The sequence below is a fragment of the Euprymna scolopes genome, chromosome 6, assembly GCF_053919585.1.
Source record: "Euprymna scolopes isolate OS-2025 chromosome 6, ASM5391958v1, whole genome shotgun sequence".
NCBI classification, from domain to species: Eukaryota; Metazoa; Mollusca; class Cephalopoda; order Sepiida; family Sepiolidae; genus Euprymna; species Euprymna scolopes.
The window spans coordinates 45,607,048-45,625,610 of record NC_136487.1 but is presented as its reverse complement, the minus strand read 5'-3'; the positions used below and the strand labels follow the sequence as shown (position 1 = coordinate 45,625,610).

General features: G+C 34.4%; 1 protein-coding gene across 4 annotated transcripts in view; it reads left to right on the top strand.

Annotated features, from left to right (window-relative positions):
• Positions 1–18,563, top strand: part of LOC145277627 (uncharacterized) — a 171,076-nt gene that overhangs the window by 32,769 nt on the left and 119,744 nt on the right. For 2 of the 4 annotated variants that reach the window (XM_080129183.1, XM_080129182.1), the window contains exons 2-4: positions 4,951–5,141; positions 8,301–8,440; positions 17,978–18,085. In XM_080129183.1, coding sequence (XP_079985309.1) covers positions 5,090–5,141; positions 8,301–8,440; positions 17,978–18,085 — 300 coding nt within the window. In that variant the 5' untranslated portion in view covers positions 4,951–5,089. Of the gene's footprint in view, positions 1–4,950; positions 5,142–8,285; positions 8,441–17,977; positions 18,086–18,563 lie in introns of those variants that run through there. The other 2 variants (XM_080129185.1, XM_080129181.1) reach the window with 1 other exon arrangement.

The window sequence follows — 18,563 nt, the reverse complement described above, 5'->3', positions numbered from 1 at the left end:
GAAGTGCCGACTGTCGTTTGGGCGGTCGAGTCTCGATCCTGGCTTGAGGTAGTTGCTTGTCTAGCTGCACTGATGAGCTGTGATACAGCGAAATAGTACTGTATGTGAATGACTATATATATATATATATATATATATACTAAGTAATAGGTATTCAAGAGAGAAAGCTCATGAATTTAACAAGGTGGTTTAAGAGTGATCAATAAAAAAACAGAGCAAGATATATTTTTATTGATATTGACAAATTTACAAGGTTGCAACACTGGACATACTAATGTTTCGGACAGATAGTTGGTCAAATTCACAATTCTTTGTCAGGCGACTTAAAAATAGGTTGTCTTCCACAGAAGAAAGCCAGTTCTCACATTATGCCATGGCATAATAAAATAAAAATAAAAGGTAATTGCAACTTCTTTCCCAGTTTTCGGATCTTGTAATCATCCCAAATGCATTTTATTTTCTTTTAATGGATTGATATTTGCTATTTCTTCTGAGGAGTTAAGGTAAAAATAGATTCATTGATTGATATAATAATTAAATAAATGATTTTGCGCTACAGAACAGGTGCTGTCAAGAATTGTGAATGTCAATGCACTTAAAGGAATACATTGTAAGATAGTTAACATCATGAAATTTGGAATATAGACTTCTGTCAGTTATTTGTCGAAAGACAAAGGATACTCCTATAGGGGCAGCTGCGTGTGTAAGTGTAAGGCAAGGGTTGTGCAATCCTAGCCAAACCTCTCCTGAATCCAGTGGCAAGGAGTTATCCAGGACGACTGAAAACAATGCTGAGATAAGCAGAGAGCACGTCCAGCACCTGGAAGGTCCAAATGGTCACCCATTTAGTACTGACCAGATTCAATGTTGCTTAACTTCGATGATCCAATGGGAACCAGTGTGTCAACGTGATTATGCCGTAACTTGTTGCTATATGCTCTGTAATTACTAGGGCTGTGACAACAGCATATTTTTTTGCCTCTTGAGTATATATCTGTTAATATCTTATATGTTTTTATATAGAGAGATGTGATTCTTGGTTTATTAAGAGTATCTGTGTCGGATATATACCCGAGAGTCAAAAGAATTAAAAGAATATTCTGTTGTCACAGCCCTAGTAATTACATTGAGCTTCATAAATTAAGGATTGGTATAAATAAAAGTGTAATATATTGTAAAAATCATATATATATATATATATATATATATATATATATATATATATATATATATATATATAAAGTGGGTTAAGAAATTCCAACGATAGAATAATGTACCAACACTGTGTATGTATTTTTTAACATTATTTTATTATTCCGTGTTTTGATTTTTCATTAAAAAATATGTTTAAATCATTGTAATAATATTTTTAAATCATTGAAATAGTTTTTAACGCGTTTCAGACTTTCTGTGAAGCGTCCTCTTCAGAAAGTATTCAAAGTGTGAAATATTTAGAATATATTTAAAATATATTTAAGATGTGTTTAAAATGTAACTCAACTAAATGAACTGCAAATAACCCTGCAGAAAAGAGGATATCCACCACCACTAATACGGAAAGGTATTGAACTGGCAGAAAAAATTCCAATAGACCAACTAAGAAACCCAAAAGAACACAGCAAAGAACAAATTTTAGCATACGGCTCTACACACAACACAAACAACCCAGAAATATTTACACAGATAACAAAAACCTTATCCTTCTTAGTCAAAACAACAAACTAAACAATATACTTAAGACAACAAAAATAATAAAAAGCAAACGCCAACCCAAAAACTAAAAACAAATCCTAACTTCCTCAAAACTCGTTCAACACACTACAAAAGGGGTTACAAAATGCAACAAACCGTGACGTGGAGTTTGTGACATAATAATAGAAGGAAACACATACGCATTCAAAAACCCAACACAAACATTCAGAATAAAAAAGGATCTGAATTGCACCTCCAGAAATGTAGTGTATGCACAGCATGCGACAAATCCTACATAGGCGCCACCAAAAACTTCAACAATAGAGTGGCCTTACATAAGAGCCACGTTAAAATTGCAGATAACAGCACCTCTATGTTTCAAAACACGTGCACACATGCAGTGGAAATAGCTTCAAAATAATGCCAATCTTTCAAACAGATTGCAAGACTGACCTGAGTCACCCTTAAAAGCCAAGAAGTAGGACAAAAATAATACCATTACCCCAAAATAATGGTTTCTTAGCCTTTCTCTATTTTTCTTTGTTGCTTAGCAACTAGCAGGGGTCAGGTTGAAAAGCAGGTCGTGACCAAGTCAGTTGCCAACTCGCGTGTTAAAAGACTTTTCCTCACCTCTCTCTCCTACTCCTATACTGTTTCTTTTCTCTCTCTTTCTCCTTAACCAATCCCCAGCCAGCATGACAGGCAAGTAGCCAGTACACATTTAGCCACCGAACTAACAAGACACACGTTGTCGGCCAACCTTATTAACAAGAGATGTACTTTCTCCAATATGTAAAAAAAGCAAATAAAGTTCTTTCTTTTTAAGATTAACATCGGTATTACTTTTATCATTTCAACTGCCACTACTAAAGACAAGTGCCAGCCAATGTTAAAAGACAATTACTTTTATTTACTTACACAGAAAAAAAAATTTCAGAACAAGATTCACTCCAGAACTAAACAGAGCCTAATATCAACACACAAAAACATGAAATGCAAGGCACACTCGCACGTACGTACATATACATACACCCCCCCCCCACACATAATTCAGAACCGACACATTAAAGCACACACACACACACACACACACAGCCACGCAGAGGCAAAACATCCCTATCTCTAATATAAAACATTGAACAATACCAACCTTACTTTACCTCGAAACCAACAACACTAAGAAATATCTAGAACCACAGTGTAGTATCTGTTCCAACACTTCACCCACCCCTCCTACCCTCAGTCAGTGGAGGAGAAATCCCTCATGACTGAGATAATTCTCATCCTTACTCTTATAATTGTACCCCTCCAGGTATCCCCTCCTACCTGGGAAACGAGATTTTCCCCACACTAAAAACCGTTCCTGGGTCTGGCCCTACCCGCATGGAGAGATAAATAAATAAATAGAAACATTAAAAAATCCCCTACGTATATTTATGAATACGCCTCTTTATTTAAACAAACATAATACTATGAATGCCATAACCGATTAAGACCACAACGAAAATCACAAATCACAATACACAGAAACTAAAATCTGAAAATCCAAAAAAATCAAAATCAAAATTGAATGAAAATATCCCTACCAATTACCCTCGTTTCAGGGGAGCTGGTCACCCCCCACCCCCCGCACACACATTAGAAACGACCTTGTATCACATTTGCTTTCGTATGGAAGCAAATAAATTTATAATGTTATAAAACTATAAGACATAGAACACACATTCTACAGACCAATACAAGGAACCCCCCCCCTACACACACACACACACACACACACACACACACACACACACACACACACACACACACACACTCCCCTACGCACTCATTTGACCAAACACCTCACTTCCACTCAAGTATGAGAAAAAAATAAGAAAAAATAAATAAAGAAAGTAAAAACACAAGAAAAGAGAGAGAAAAGCAAAAGATAGCAGTGACCACGGTCTGGTCCCCAATAAGCAAGGGTTGAGCACACGAATGAACAACTAGAATCATTTACAGATATTTCCACCGCTCGGAAACATGTCACCAAAATGGATTACGAAAATGCTCTTTTACATTTTAAACACATCTTAGATATATTTTAAATATATTCTAAACATTTTACATTTTGAATACTTTCTGAAGAGGACGCTTCACAGAACGTCTGAAACGCGCTAAAGCTATTTCAATGATTTAAAAACATTATTACAATGATCTAAACATATTTTTTAATGAAAAAATCAAAACACGGAATAATAAAATAATGTTAAAAAAATACATACACAGTGTTGGTGACCTCTCTCATTTAAATATATATATATATATATATATATATATATATATATATATATATATATATATATATATATATATATATTCTATACTATTATATAAAAGGAACCTTGTGTGTGTGTGAGTGTGTGTGTGTGTGTGTGAGTGAGAGAGAGAGAGAGAGAGAGAGAGAGAGAGAGAGAGAGAGAGAGAGAGAGAGTAGTTTCGTATGGACTCCGAAAAAGCTGGGCTGATTGATTTTTATGAAATTTCATACAAAAGTACTTTATGTACTTGGCAGTGATATTAAATAGTTTTTTTTTTATCGGAATATCTTCAATATGCATCGATAATTGAAATAATCCAACGAAAGAAGAAACAGACAATTTTGACCAAAGTTAACACTTTACACAGCCTAACATCACAAGTTCATTTGAGAAGTTTAATTACACACAAACCGAAAGTCCCGACATATAAAATCACCAGTAGATTTTTGATATGACAGGGGCGCGTTCAAAATGAATGTTTCCATTAAGAGCACAACTGAGCCATGATACCTGACTTTTGCATTTTAATCTAGAGCAGGCAATCAATCGATTTGATTGGAAAATGGGCGATTTCACCAATTTCGATGACAATAAAAATATGGGAGGTTGAAACATTCGTCGATCATTAATCAATCCCGGTCGGGTCTACCTACTAGTATATATTAATCCCTTACTCCTCCCCCACCGTATATATATGTATATCCCTTACTGCTCACCAAAATAGTATATGTGTGTGTGTGTGTGTGTGTGTGTGTGTGTGTGTGTGTGTGTGTGTGTGTGTGTGTGTTTGAAATTATTTCGAAGGGTGGATGATTGTATCTGTTCTTAAGAAACTCTGACATATTTTTTTCAGTTGATTAAGGATTGATTAAAAATTAAATTTGAAAAATTTGTTTCTGTTTCAACATTTTTCTCTTCTCTTTTCAACTTTTGAAATGCATTGTGTTTATTCTAGGAGAAACATCTCCATATTCGTGTTTTCCTTCAAGAAAGCTGCCAACAATAATGAGCTGTGCATAGTCATCAAACTCATCAGTTAAAAAAAAAAATCTGTAAACGATCAGAGATTTAGGACTTTCTGCAATCGCCCTAAAATGTCGCTGGTGCAGAATTTGTGGATTTGGATTTTTTGTATAACTTCAACAGGTAAGTCTCAGAGAATCAAAATTTACAACCATTTACCTGTATTTCTAACATTGGTAGACTCTTATTTATTACATAAAAGGTAGTTGACTGTGTGTATGTGCGTTTTCATGTCTAGCTAAAAGTAAAAAACTACAAAATAAACACCCACAAAGTTGATATATTCTTGATTGGTGTTGCATTAGATGCATAATATCTAAAATTTAGAAAAATATTTATTCTCTGGGGAGGGGGGGGGCAACTGGGCCAGGTTTTGTCGAGAGGAGTGCAGTTTTTCACTTTTATTACGTAATAATTTGGAAAGAAAATTCTGACTAATCAGTTGATGAATATATTATATAAAAGAGAATTATACATTCGTGTATGTGTGTGTATGCACCGAGCTAGGAAAAAAGAGGGGTTTAGGGAGAGAAAGATAGAAAGACGGATAGAGAGAGATATGTGTTTAACAGAAATAGGTTACACTTATGACCTGGGTAACGCCAGGAAGCCTTGCTGGTCTAATATATTGCTATGAGACTGAAAATAACATGCATCATACTCTTCCAGCATTATATTACAATGCGAGATATCACTATCAGTGAGCAGTATTTTAATACCGTTGAATCAGCAGGAGTATTAGTAGTACACAGCACATAATGGACACTACCAGATAGTAAGCTTTGTTTTCTCTTTATTCTATCCTTGTAACCTTTTGGTTAATATATGCTTCTTACACCTAATCCGTGTTCCATGTTTTCCTTCCGTGGTCCCAATCTTGTTGAATTTGGGTGTGTTTTTGTCGAATTTGGGAATTTGGACAGAATTTCAAATGAGGAGAGAAAGACAGAGAGATGGATAGAAAGAGGTAGAGAGGTAGAACTTTTAATCGTAATAGAAATAGGTTACTTTTGCCTCGGACAATGCCGGGAAGCCCAGCTAGTCTTTAATACTTCTAATATTATTTTTATGGAAATAAAAATATCTTAAAGACAAAACATTTTTTGATGGAAGTAGGTGTAGTCGCTTGTTATAGCCAATGAGAATTGAAATTTACAATTATTTACTTGCATTTCTAAGATTTTCTAAGAACTTCTTCTTATGTTAATATAATTTTTTATTAAGAGAATAATTTATAGACGTTTTTGGGTGGGGGAAGGGGACAATGATTGCAAAAGAATTAACCTGCGCCGCCTCCCTTGATACATACTTCAAGAGCTGTTCTAAATAACAGCGGTACGTATCCAATTTATCATCCAATCTTCAGCAACTTTGTATCAACAACTTCCGGCAGGTTTTGTAAGCAGTCTGAAAATGCCGAAGCGATTATCCAATCGGTTGTCAGAAGATAAGATTCAATTAAAGTAATCCATTTAATCAAGAAAAAATGTTTTACACCGAAAATGGTTTTCGACATTGGTCAAGATCAAAGTGTAGTATCTGTTCCGGCAGATGCTGCACTTAAGATAATTTGTACCAGTCAATGGAGGGGAAACCCTCTATACTGGGACAATTATTATTTTTGGTAACCAGAGTGCCCCCTTTTTGCCTACTTTTAGGGGAGCTGGTTTTTACCTCACATTAAAAACGGCCTTGTGCCTAATTTGCTCAGTGGGGGAGCAAATAAATACCATCTGTTCTTCAGATGCTGCACTTCTATTTCTTGTTCTCTTTCGGTGGAGGAGAAATCCTTCACGACTGAGACAATTTTTATTTTTGTACCTTTTCTCCATGTTAAAAAACGACCCTGGTGTCTAACTCTGTCCCGTGGGGAGGCATAGTAAATAGGTACATAAAATTTTAAACAAAAATCTATTTTCAACATGAGTGAGGTGGGGATACCATGTTTTAAATTAATCATCTGACTGTCTTTGCTTTGGCACCTTCCAACTGCTTACGTAACTCGTCGGAAGAGAAGATGCCGATTGAAGTTACTGGAGATTGGTTGGTAAACTGGATAAGTACAGTTCATTTTTAAAGAAACCTAAATGACACAAAAACTGGTTTGCTCTTGATAATATTATAATGTAGATGATTAAAAAAAAATATTTATTGTTAATTTTAGATGGCGGCATACTGAATGTAAGCAATGGACAGTTGCAATCTGGAGGTATTTGGCATCTACCCAATTACTGAACTAATACATACAAGGCGTGTTTGAATCAATTCCTACTTTATTTATGCCGTTATATTCATTTATTTATGACTGAACGAATTAGTTCAACCAGATGATAAAAGGATGAATCATTATATCTTGAGATAATCGTGTCATGGAGTTCCTAAAACTCTTACTTTCAATATACTTTCTTTTGTCAATATCCCAAGTTACTCGAATGACACGCTTAAATCTCACATTAACAGAGAATCAGTAGAAACCATTTGTCATACCTGATTGTGCCTTTGTCGTGCCTTAATACATTATACGGCATTATTCACGCTGACACACCGGTTCCCGTTAAGCAACTTGAGCCTGGTTGTACTAAAATGGGTGACCATTTAAAATTCCAGGTGCTGTATGTGCTCTCCGCTTATCTTAGCATTGTTTCTCCTTGTCACTGGACTCAAGCAGTGCGATTCAAGAGAGGTGTGGTTGGGGATTGCACGACCCTTGCTGCACAATTACATGCGCAGTTATCCTTACAGAGAGTATCCATTGTCTTTTGAAACTGAACAGAGGCATTTAATACATAAACAGTAAAACCCTCTAAATCTATGATTTGATGCTGCTAACAAATTTTGTTCAATTTTATAATTAAATAATGCTTTCTTTGCGAAAAAGAAAAGAAAGCTTGGTTTGCAATCTTCCTCCTTTTTCTAATATATAAAATATTCTTTATCGTTTCTTTATTATCAATAGCTTTATTCCAACAAAATCAATATTTGATTCTAGTTTATCATTTTTTTTGTGTATGTGAATAGTTACAGCATGTTGTTAAGTATGTAATTCGATTTAATTCTTTCCAGAAATAATTTGGTTTGGGTTAATATTATTTTTAAATGGTCGCCACGTTAAAAAAAATAAATAAAAAAACCCTCTGTATTCGTTCATATAAAGTTACGTTTTAGAAAAAAATAAAAAAAAGAAGAAAAGCTAAAACAAATTTCAAAGTAAATACATTACCGGGCAACGCCAGGTAGGTGCAGCTAGTACTTAATAAGTTTGTCTAGTTTATATTTTTACAGGTGGAATTGTTTACACTTCTTCACCATTTTTTGAAACTGCCAACGTGGCTTGGATCCAGAAAGAAGAACATCAACAACAAGCTTATCTCAATTTCATTACAGGTGAACCAAGTTCTTGGATTAAAAATTCCTCCATTGAGGTAAATATTTGGGAATCAATTTTATTTTGACAATTGAAGTTTTGTTGTTTGGTAATAATCAAGATTGTCTGCTCCTTTCGGCTTCCGGTTTCTACTGTCCAGTTGATATAAATTTATTTATCTTTTAAATAAGACTATAATGAAATTAAATGAAAGAAGTGTGATAATCAAATGGTCTGCTCTTTTTTGACTTCCGGTTTCTGCTGTCCATTTGGCTGAATAATTACACATGGAAACGAGGAAGCCATTCTTAACATGAGAAAAGGGGAGGGGGCTTTCGCACTAACAGAGAGAAAGATAATCAGAAGGAACCGTATCTTTCTTGTTAACGTCGTCTCATCTGCAGAGCAGAGACTGGAAGTCAAAACGAACAGACAATCTTGATTATAACCTTGTCTCTTACCAAAATGATTGAAGATAATGAATCAATTTGAAAAAAACAAATGATTGGTAAAATGGATAAAATCTTGGACTTTGGAATCGAGCAAAATTGCTATTTGTTTATATATGCTCTATTATTATATATTAAGAAGCATCGAGCTTTGGATCTAAAAAGGATTGGTGTACTTGAAGAATAGAAAATATTTGCAAAAGTGTAGACTTTCACAAAACCTATACACATATATATATTTCGACTTCCGGTTGTAGAATACTTCCTGAGTGTTTACTATGTATGCCCGTTAATTTGGCATTTATAAACATTTAATTTTCCTCAATTCTTGTTAGTTGCCGGAGCCTTGATGTAGAATGCTAACCTATGAAGTCATGAGTGACTTTATGAATGGGTCTGATTGAACCTCCCGACTAATAGGAATTATCACTTTCTACACTGATGATTGTGTAAGCATAAACACTCGTGTGTTTAAGTATAAAAATAATCGTTAATATTTATAATCTCTCTCTGTCTGTCTGTCTGTCTGTCTGTCTGTCTCTGTCTCTCTGTCTCTCTGTCTCTCTGTCTCTCTCTCTTTCTCAATCTCCCTATTTATTAACTATGGGAAAGGAAAGAATAAAATCGGTCCTGGATATGACCTTAAACTATATCCAGTGGTGAAGCCCCAGCTTGCGGGCTTTGGGGAGTGAGGAACCACCCTTTAATTGCCATTGCTCTCAGGTCCATTCTGACCCGGAGTGGTAGTACCTGTTAGGGTCCCAACTATGGGTCAAATAGAATCCGACTTGAAAACAACAAATATATTCTATTAAAAAAATTTTCTTCAAAATCTTTGGATTCGGCATTAAATAACCTGAAAAGGGTTGATATGCCGTAAAACAAAAACAACCAACCAAAGAATAAAAAGATTGGAATAATCCTTTATTAGCAAAAGAGAATATTGCTACAGACAATATTATATTTAACCCATAGTTTGAGAGAAAAAGAGGGGGAGAGAGAGGGAAAGATAGAAAGCAAAAAGGGGCTAATTTTGGATTTGTGGCACAATGATAAGAGCCTTTTTTGGGAGGAATCTGTTGAGCTCCCTACACTTAAAATCCTTCTACCTGTATTGGTGACTAGAAATAAAATCAAACTGGTTGTGTGTTGTCTCGGGATGTCAGCACATATTAGCAGGCCAGGCTGTCTTTTTGTTTTTTTATATTTTACTGGCTTTGCAAACTCACTTTTTCATGATTCAAACAATTTAACTCCAACTCAATGAGGGACTTTACGATTGCCATTTGTTATATTACATGATAAATCTTGCTATAATTGTAGCCAGTATTTTTTTTATATATAAATCATTAAATAATATACACCAACAAATGTAATGTTTTTCTCATGTCCACTCATGCATGATGCAAACTCCTCTACCATTCGTTGCATCATTAGCAAAGTTAGATTAGAGACGAATTGTTAGCCAATACGTCTCAAATAACATTATTATTATTATTATTATTATTATTATTATTATTATTATTATTATTATTATTATTATTCATTTATTTATTTAATTTAATTCATTTATTTATTTTTTACTCACTAAGAGAAGTCACAAAAGGCATAATCCAAGATTTCTCTTTGAGAACAACTTATGGTGTTCTCTGGAGTCTGAGTCTCCCCAGATTTCCAGTACTCGCCACCTCTTTCAATAATCTTTGCAGATGAATTCGTCTTCTTCTTCTTCTTCTTCTTCTTCTTCTTCTTCTTCTTCTTCTTCTTCTTCTTCTTCTTCTTCTTCTTCTCCCCATCATCATCATCATCATCATCATCATCATCATCATCATCATCATCATCATCATCATCATCATCATCATCATCTACTCACCCAGGGTTCTTACACCAGTTGTTAACAGTAATTTCTCGTTAATAAAACTGGGAATATTTCTGGAGGTTGTATTCTTCATTCAATTATTATTGTAACTGACTTGGTGTTCTCGCATGTATCGTTCAATGATTTCTTATTTATGATGGTTCATGTTTTTTTCTGGAATTTTAGTAGCAATGATCTTTTCCTTTTTCTTCTTATTATTGTTATCATCGTTGCTATAGTAGTAGTAGTAGTAGTAGTAGTAGTAGTAGTAGTAGTAGGAGGAGGAGGAGGAGGAGGAGTACAGAAAATGACATGCGGAAGAAAGATATGTCAAGTACGAATATCAAGTACAGATTCAAAATGCTTTTGAAATGAATCTAATTTCAAAATACTCTTGTGGTGTTTTCCCTGCTGAAAAGTTGCATGTGTTCAAGGTTTTTACAACTCTTAATTCAACATGTCGCATTGTTATCTGCAAGTCATCTTGAAATTCGATTATACATGCCATTCAATTTCTGAGCGCAGTTTTATTTTCCTTTTATCTTTTCATTATTGCTTTAAAAAAAAAAATGTTTTCAACAGTATTGATTACCCAGTATTGATTAGAAAGAGTTTATTTTTAATAAAACCAGAATTTCTGACATGGAATTTTATTTAACTGTGTTTAATAGAAGCTGAAAACAAGAGGGTGTGAAGGAGGGAGAGAGAGAGCAGGAAGATGGGGATGAGTAAATGAGAGATGTGTTCAAAAATTAATACAGCTTAGGATTAAAGAGGGAGAAAAATGCTTTTTTCATTTTTTTTAGTTTTTCTCTTTTATTTGCTTATTTATATGGTTAGATTAGCACCCATCCCAAACCAGAGATCGAACCTACAACTATTTGTTGATAGTCGGCAGTTCTAACATCTGGCCCATGCAATACCTGAGACTGGTATCATAAAATGTCTATTTGACTCTCCACACCCACTTTTGCAGTGCTCGATTTGTTTGTTCATTTACAAACAAAGTAGGTTAAATCATTAACAACACAGCCCAACTTAAGGAGGGGGTGGGGCTTAAATAGTTATTCACAGACCGACTGTTTCGTTATATCAATATTCCAGTCATCAAGGGAGCAAGATTCGGCATATATTAGTGGCCTAGCAAGGCCACAGGGGAAACAGCCAAGCAAAAAAAAAAACAAAAACAAAAAAAACACCCTAAGCAATTTTCATTCTAAAGCAGCAAAACAAAAGCTGGCTTGCCAGGACACTATATATACAAATGTAGCATATTTTATTGGCTTGAAAATATAGGCTCTTTTTTACCAATTGTCATAAAATTTCAACCATAGAATAGTATTCTAATCTTCAAAAAAGCCTGCAAATTTTCATGTAGTTTCATCCTATAGAACCAAAGATATGAGCATTTCAATATTCAATTAAGCTATAAGTATATATATATATATAAGTGAACGTGTCTTTGTGTGTGTCTGCGTCTGTGTGTGTGTGTGTGTGTGTGTACATTTCCCTACGCAATAACTCTGTCAATTTTAAGTCTACAGACTCGAAATTTGATATATAGGGTACTGAGATTTGGGAAAATCTATGTGATCGGTTTTCGGCCAGAAATTTGGCTGTTAAGGGGTCAAAGTTAAACGATTTGACCTTTCAGAACTGTACCAAACTCCTCTGACAATTTTGGTTCTAAACACTTGAAATTTTAGATATAGGTTCCTTGGACTTGGATCTAACTTAATAACTTAGTTTGAGCCCAAAACAACAAAGGTTAAGGGGTCATAATAGGGGTTAAAGTTTTAAAAAAATTGACCGCTTTTTTTTTTTTTTTTTTGCTCAACATACACCTCCAAACACCCGGGCAACGCCGGGCTCAAATGCTAGTCTATATATCTATAAAAGTGAAAGTGTCTGTCTGTCTGTGTATCTGTGTATTTGTGTGTCTGTGTGTGTACATTTCCCTACGCAATAACTCTGTCAATTTTCAGTCTACAGACTCGAAATTTGATATACAGGGTACTGAGATTTGGGGAAATCGATGTGATCGGTTTTCGGTCAGAAATTTGACTGTTAAGGGGTCAAAGTTCAACGATTTGACCTTTGAGAACTCTACAAAACTCCTCCGACAATTTACGGTCTAAACACTTGAAATTTTATATATAGGTTCATTGGACATAGATCTAATTAATAACTTGATTTGAGTGCAAAACAATAAATGTTAAGGGGTCATAATAGGGGTTACAGTTAAAAAAAAAATTGACCTCTGCGGTCTCTACCAAATTACTGAGTCAATTTCTGGTCTAAACATTTGAAATTTTACATAAAGGGTATTCAGAGATAGGGCAAGCTTTTTAATCGGTTTGGGTCGATAATTTGTAGTTACCAATATATAAATGTATGTATGTATGTATGTTTGCATGTCTGCCCACCACTTTCGACAGAGCCGTCGGATTTTACCAAGATCAGTATCGTTTTGAAGTTCGACCTTTCAGACGACAAATATCGAAAAATTGGCTAAAAACATTAATATCTTCACCTTTAACTGGGCACTTTTCTACAGTGGGGGGGGGGTCGCTTTTTTCGCCGATATTTTTAGAGTCATCCTCTCCTTTCGATTGTGTAGCCTTAATTTAAACATAAGTCACTTCCGGTTTGGTGGTGGTCATAACAGCAAAGACGTTAGTTTTTTCCCCCTGTTCTTTTCCTCCTTCACGGTACGGATTCGAGCCTGCCTTCCTACTACCATTTTTTTTTTTTTTTTTGCTCAACACACACCTCCAAACACCCAGGCAACGCTGGGCTGAAACGCTAGTATATATATATATATATATATATATATATATATATATATATATATATATATATATATATATGTATTTCCCCAAAATATCTGGTCTTGATGGAGGGGAGACTAAAACTTGCTGCTATGGTTTCAAATGATCTGAAATAACAGTAGGGGAGACTTGATTCCAAATATTTCTCATATGTTACACTCCTCTCTTTTGGAAATAGGATACGATTATGAATATCTCCAGTATCAAACAATCCTCATACACTGTAAATTTACTTTATGTATGAAAACCAAAGAGGGTAGATATAACATATGAGAAATATTTGAATCAAGTCTTCCCTTGCTGTTATTTCAGATCATTTGAAACCATAGCAGCAAGTTTTAGTCACCCCTTCATCAAGGACAGAGGTTTTGGAGAAATATCAGATATTTTGTAATTCATATGCAAAACTAGGAAAACAAATGACTATGATTGAAACATTTTATGGCTGTAAAAAGTGTCAAAATAGGCCCTGAAATGATGGATGATCCCCTTAATGTGCATCCTTAAGGGTAAATGTCACATAGCCCACTACACAATTCAGGTCATTAACTTTCAAACGAGCCTTCATTTCTTAATTTCTGATCAATAGTCGCTGCGAGTTGGAACTTATAAAATTGCCAAAAAAGTGATATATCTACCTATCTATCACCCCCCTCTCCCCCTCTCTCTCTCTCTCTCTATATATATATATATATATATATATATATATATATTATATATATATATATTAGTGACCTGGCGAGGAGATTAAAACGTTTTGGTATAGTTTCAAATGATCTGAAATAGCAGCAAGGGGAGACTTGATTCCAACTATTTCTCATATGTTATATCTCCACCCTTTGGCTATCATACATAAAGTAAATTTACAGTGTATGAGGTTTATTTGATACTGGAGATAATCGTACTCTATTTCCAAAAGAGGGGAGATGTAACATATGAGAAATATTTGGAATTAAGTCTCCCTTGTCTGTTATTTCAGATCATTTGAAACCATAGCAGCAAGTTTTAGTCTCCCCTCCATCAAGGCCAAAGATTTTAAATATATATATTTATGCCGAATCTTGCTTCTCCAATAGCTGGAAAATCACCTCTAGGCTACCAGTTTTCAAGAAATACTGAAAGAACTGACCTCAAGACTTTTCATCCTATAAGTCTGCTCTCATCCTTTGCGAAAATATTCAAATCTCTACTCGTATATAAAAGGTACTTTGTGTGTGTATGTGTGTGTGAGTTCCCTATGAATTCCAACACATCTCGGCCAAGTTTTTAAAATTAAATGTACTTTATGTGTATTGCAGTGTTCTTAGATAGGTTTTGTGTCAGAATGCCCCCAATTAGTATTAAAAATCGATAATCGAAAAATCCAATTAAAGAAGGAACAGTATGATTTTTAGCAGTCAAAACCCGGTACTCGTTGCTGAAGTGTTGTGTCTGCTCAGATGCTGCACTCAAATTAATTATCCTTAGTCAATATAGGGGGAAACCCTTCCATACTAAGACAATTTTATTTTTGCAGAATCCCCTTTTGACGGGAGCTAGTTATCTTCCACATTAAACCGACCTTGTGTCACATTTTGTTTCGTGGGAAACAGTAAATAACTAGTATGATTTTGAGCACAGTTAACGTTCCTATACAACCTAATATCACAAGTGTCCAATGTATAAAATCAGCAGTAGGTTCCTTGATAAGGCAGGACTCATTCGAAATGAATGTTTCTGTTTGGAGCACAATTGAACCATAACTTTTGCATTTCAAACTTTAATTCAAGCCGTTATATAAAGTGATTTTATAAAATCAACAATAGTTACTCTACAGTGCAGGGTAGACTACAATGTATTGTGGGCTAAGTCACTGTGGGAAGGCATGTGAAGCTTCCTCCCAGTGCACCGTGGTGGGTCCCTGTCTAGAGCAGTCAATTAATCGATTTGATTTAAAAATGGGTAATTTTACTGATTTCAATGAAAATAAAAGTATTGGAAGTGTGAAACATCCGTTGATCCTCATTCGATCCCAGGCAACCCCGGGTCTCCCTGCTAATATGTATATATATATATATATATATATATATATATATATATATATATATATATATATATATATATATAAATAGTATTACGACGAAATAGAGAAATAAAAAAAGGAACAAACCAAGTTATGTGTTCATCAACATTTCGAAATAAAGACGAAACGTTGATGAACACATGACTTGGTTTGCTCCTTTTTTATTTCTCTCTCTCTCTCTCTCTCTCTCTCTCTCTATATATATATATATATATATATATATCGTTAAATTCACTACTCGTTCATCAGCCGCCAATAGCATAATGTTTAGGAGCCTTGACTGCTGTACAGACGATCGGGTTTCAATCCTGGCTTGAGGTAGTTGCCTGTCTAGCCGCACTGATGAGCTGTGAAACAGCGAAAAAGTACTGTATGTGGATGAATATAATGCTCCTCACCTTGAGTTGAGCATATTGAGAAGTGATACACGAATTACCATTAGCATGTGAAACAGCAAAACAGTACTGTATGTGGATGTGGATGACTATATATATATATATATATATATATATATATATATATATATATATATATATATATCGACCAATGTTAATCGTGACACCCTACACTGATGATTCCTGAAAGGATGAAACACTAGTATCTGTAGGTATTTAATAATTATTATGGTAAATAATTATGTCAGCCCCTTTAAGAAACTCGTTTCTTATCGTTGAGCACTTTACAGTTAAAATAAACTCGGTCAATTTATCTCTTATGTGCAGATCATCATATAATGATTAGATCACTATGAGAGACGTTAAAAAGCATTTAAAAATAAGTTTAAATTTCAACAGTATTTCTCGTGGTTAATGGCGGCCAAATGGATTAGGTCCTTGCTAATGGAGCTAGAGATGGTTTCTGTTGCCAGGTTCGAATCTATTGACCGGTGTTACTCGTGACACTCTGTACTGATGATTCCCGAAGGATAAAACAATAGTGTCTGTAGGTATTTAATAATTATTATGGAAAATAATTATATATATATATATATATATATATATATATATATTATTTTGGCGAAGTCATTAATAATTCTTCTCAAATGCTAAACTTCTTTTTGACTAACAGTGTGGATTTAAGCAATTCTGTTCTACTGCAGATATCATAAGTCATCTCTGAACGCATGTACCATAACGCTTGATAATGCAGGTGATATATTCAAGGCCCTTGACAAATCTGGCATGAAGGTGTTCTCAGAAAAATTAATTTGTACAATATTAATGGGCAAATATTTAATATAATCCAATCCTTCTTAGCTAAAAGAAAGCTCCAAGTCATTCTCGATCGCCATACATTCAAAGAACATTACATCACTGTAGGAGGATGAAGCCAAAAATTGATGGTTACATACAATGCTACAAAGACAAAGCTCCTGTACTTTAACAATTATAAGGAACCTTTACAACCACTAATGATAATGACTGAGAATCAAACTTCTTGAGAATCAAACTTCTCAGGCCAACATTTACAAGTAACATGAATCGGAATAAATGTATAGAAGATACTGCCGCGTTTGCTGAAAAAAATAGGTGAGCTCCCTCCTGCACTTGCCAGTATTTTATATCTATCTAAAGCCACTATTTACTAATGCATGAAGCATTGGTATTACGTCTGAATGTTGCATCTACCACTAGTCTTTTCCTCTTAGAGAGGATGCAAAAACAGTTTTTAACCTACTAGGCCCTATTCTGTCTACCAAGTTTCAGGCCCTGTCCCATCGTTGTATCAATATGCATGCAATTTAAATGTAATGTGAATAAACACCTTTTTACAGAATTTTTCGCTTAAGGTCTTCACATAAACCTAGCCATTAATCACAGTAGCCCCTTGTGTTTCAATATTATCTTGTTTGGGATGAATACAAAAAAGAGGTATGATGAAACTGCCCAGAAGTTCAATATTATAATTTTTAAAGCGTTAAGTAATACCAAGCCAAGACATGCTAAATGATGGATATTCATTATACAGTAATCCCTATGGCTCAGAAATAATTATTCAGCTGTTTACAGATTTACGTGCCTCGATAACTGTGTGGACTTAATAAAGGAAATAATTGTTGAATATAACTTTAATAGTTCCTATTTACTTGCCCCATCACGAGGGCAGAGTTAGACATAAGGTCGGTTTTTTAATTTGGGGAAAATCCAACTGCTCAAAAAGGGATACTCGGTCTAGAAGGATTTCTCCTCCAATGATCGAGGACATAAAAGGTGAAGTGTAGTATCAAAACAGATACTACACGTTTCTCCTGGCCAAAAGGCCAAAAAGAATACAAATAAACAGAATAAATTTATGAAATAATTAAGAAATAAAATTAATTTATTTGGGAATTTATGCAAATATTTTATTATATTTGTCTTTCTTTTTTTTCTCTTTTTCTTTTCTTTTTTTATAGATTTCAGTACTCAAACCAAGTCACATTTCTAAGAATGTGACATACTTGGCATGTGATTTCCATGACAAAATATTGGTTGGTGCTGATACCAAGCGTCACCAAATATGGGTAAGCTACCATTTTATTTTTTTATTATTCTTAATTTCTTTTTTATTTCTTGTTTTCGAATTAGAATCAATTATAAAGATTAGTTGATTAAATTTATAGGATTAACTCATATAATACTGATTCAGTGGCGTAGCAAGTGGACGATGGGGATGGTCCGTGTGCCAGGGGGGCGGCATTTTGAGAAGGGTAAAAATAGAAAATAGAATACAAAAGTAAAAATAAATAAAAGCTAACAAAAAACCTGCAAAATGAGTCTTAAAGGTTATAAAAAAATTGGAACTTTTGGAGGTATTGGAATCAGAAAAATGTGTCCCTATTTTCTAATTCCAGAACCGATTCTTTTAAATTTTTAACTTTATTAGAAAATTCAAAACTATATCCTCTTTAAGAATGGTCTTAAAATCTATCTTCAGTTAACATTTATTCCATAGATGCTTAATTTTCATACTTTGCCACAATTAGTTCTCCGATGTCTAAT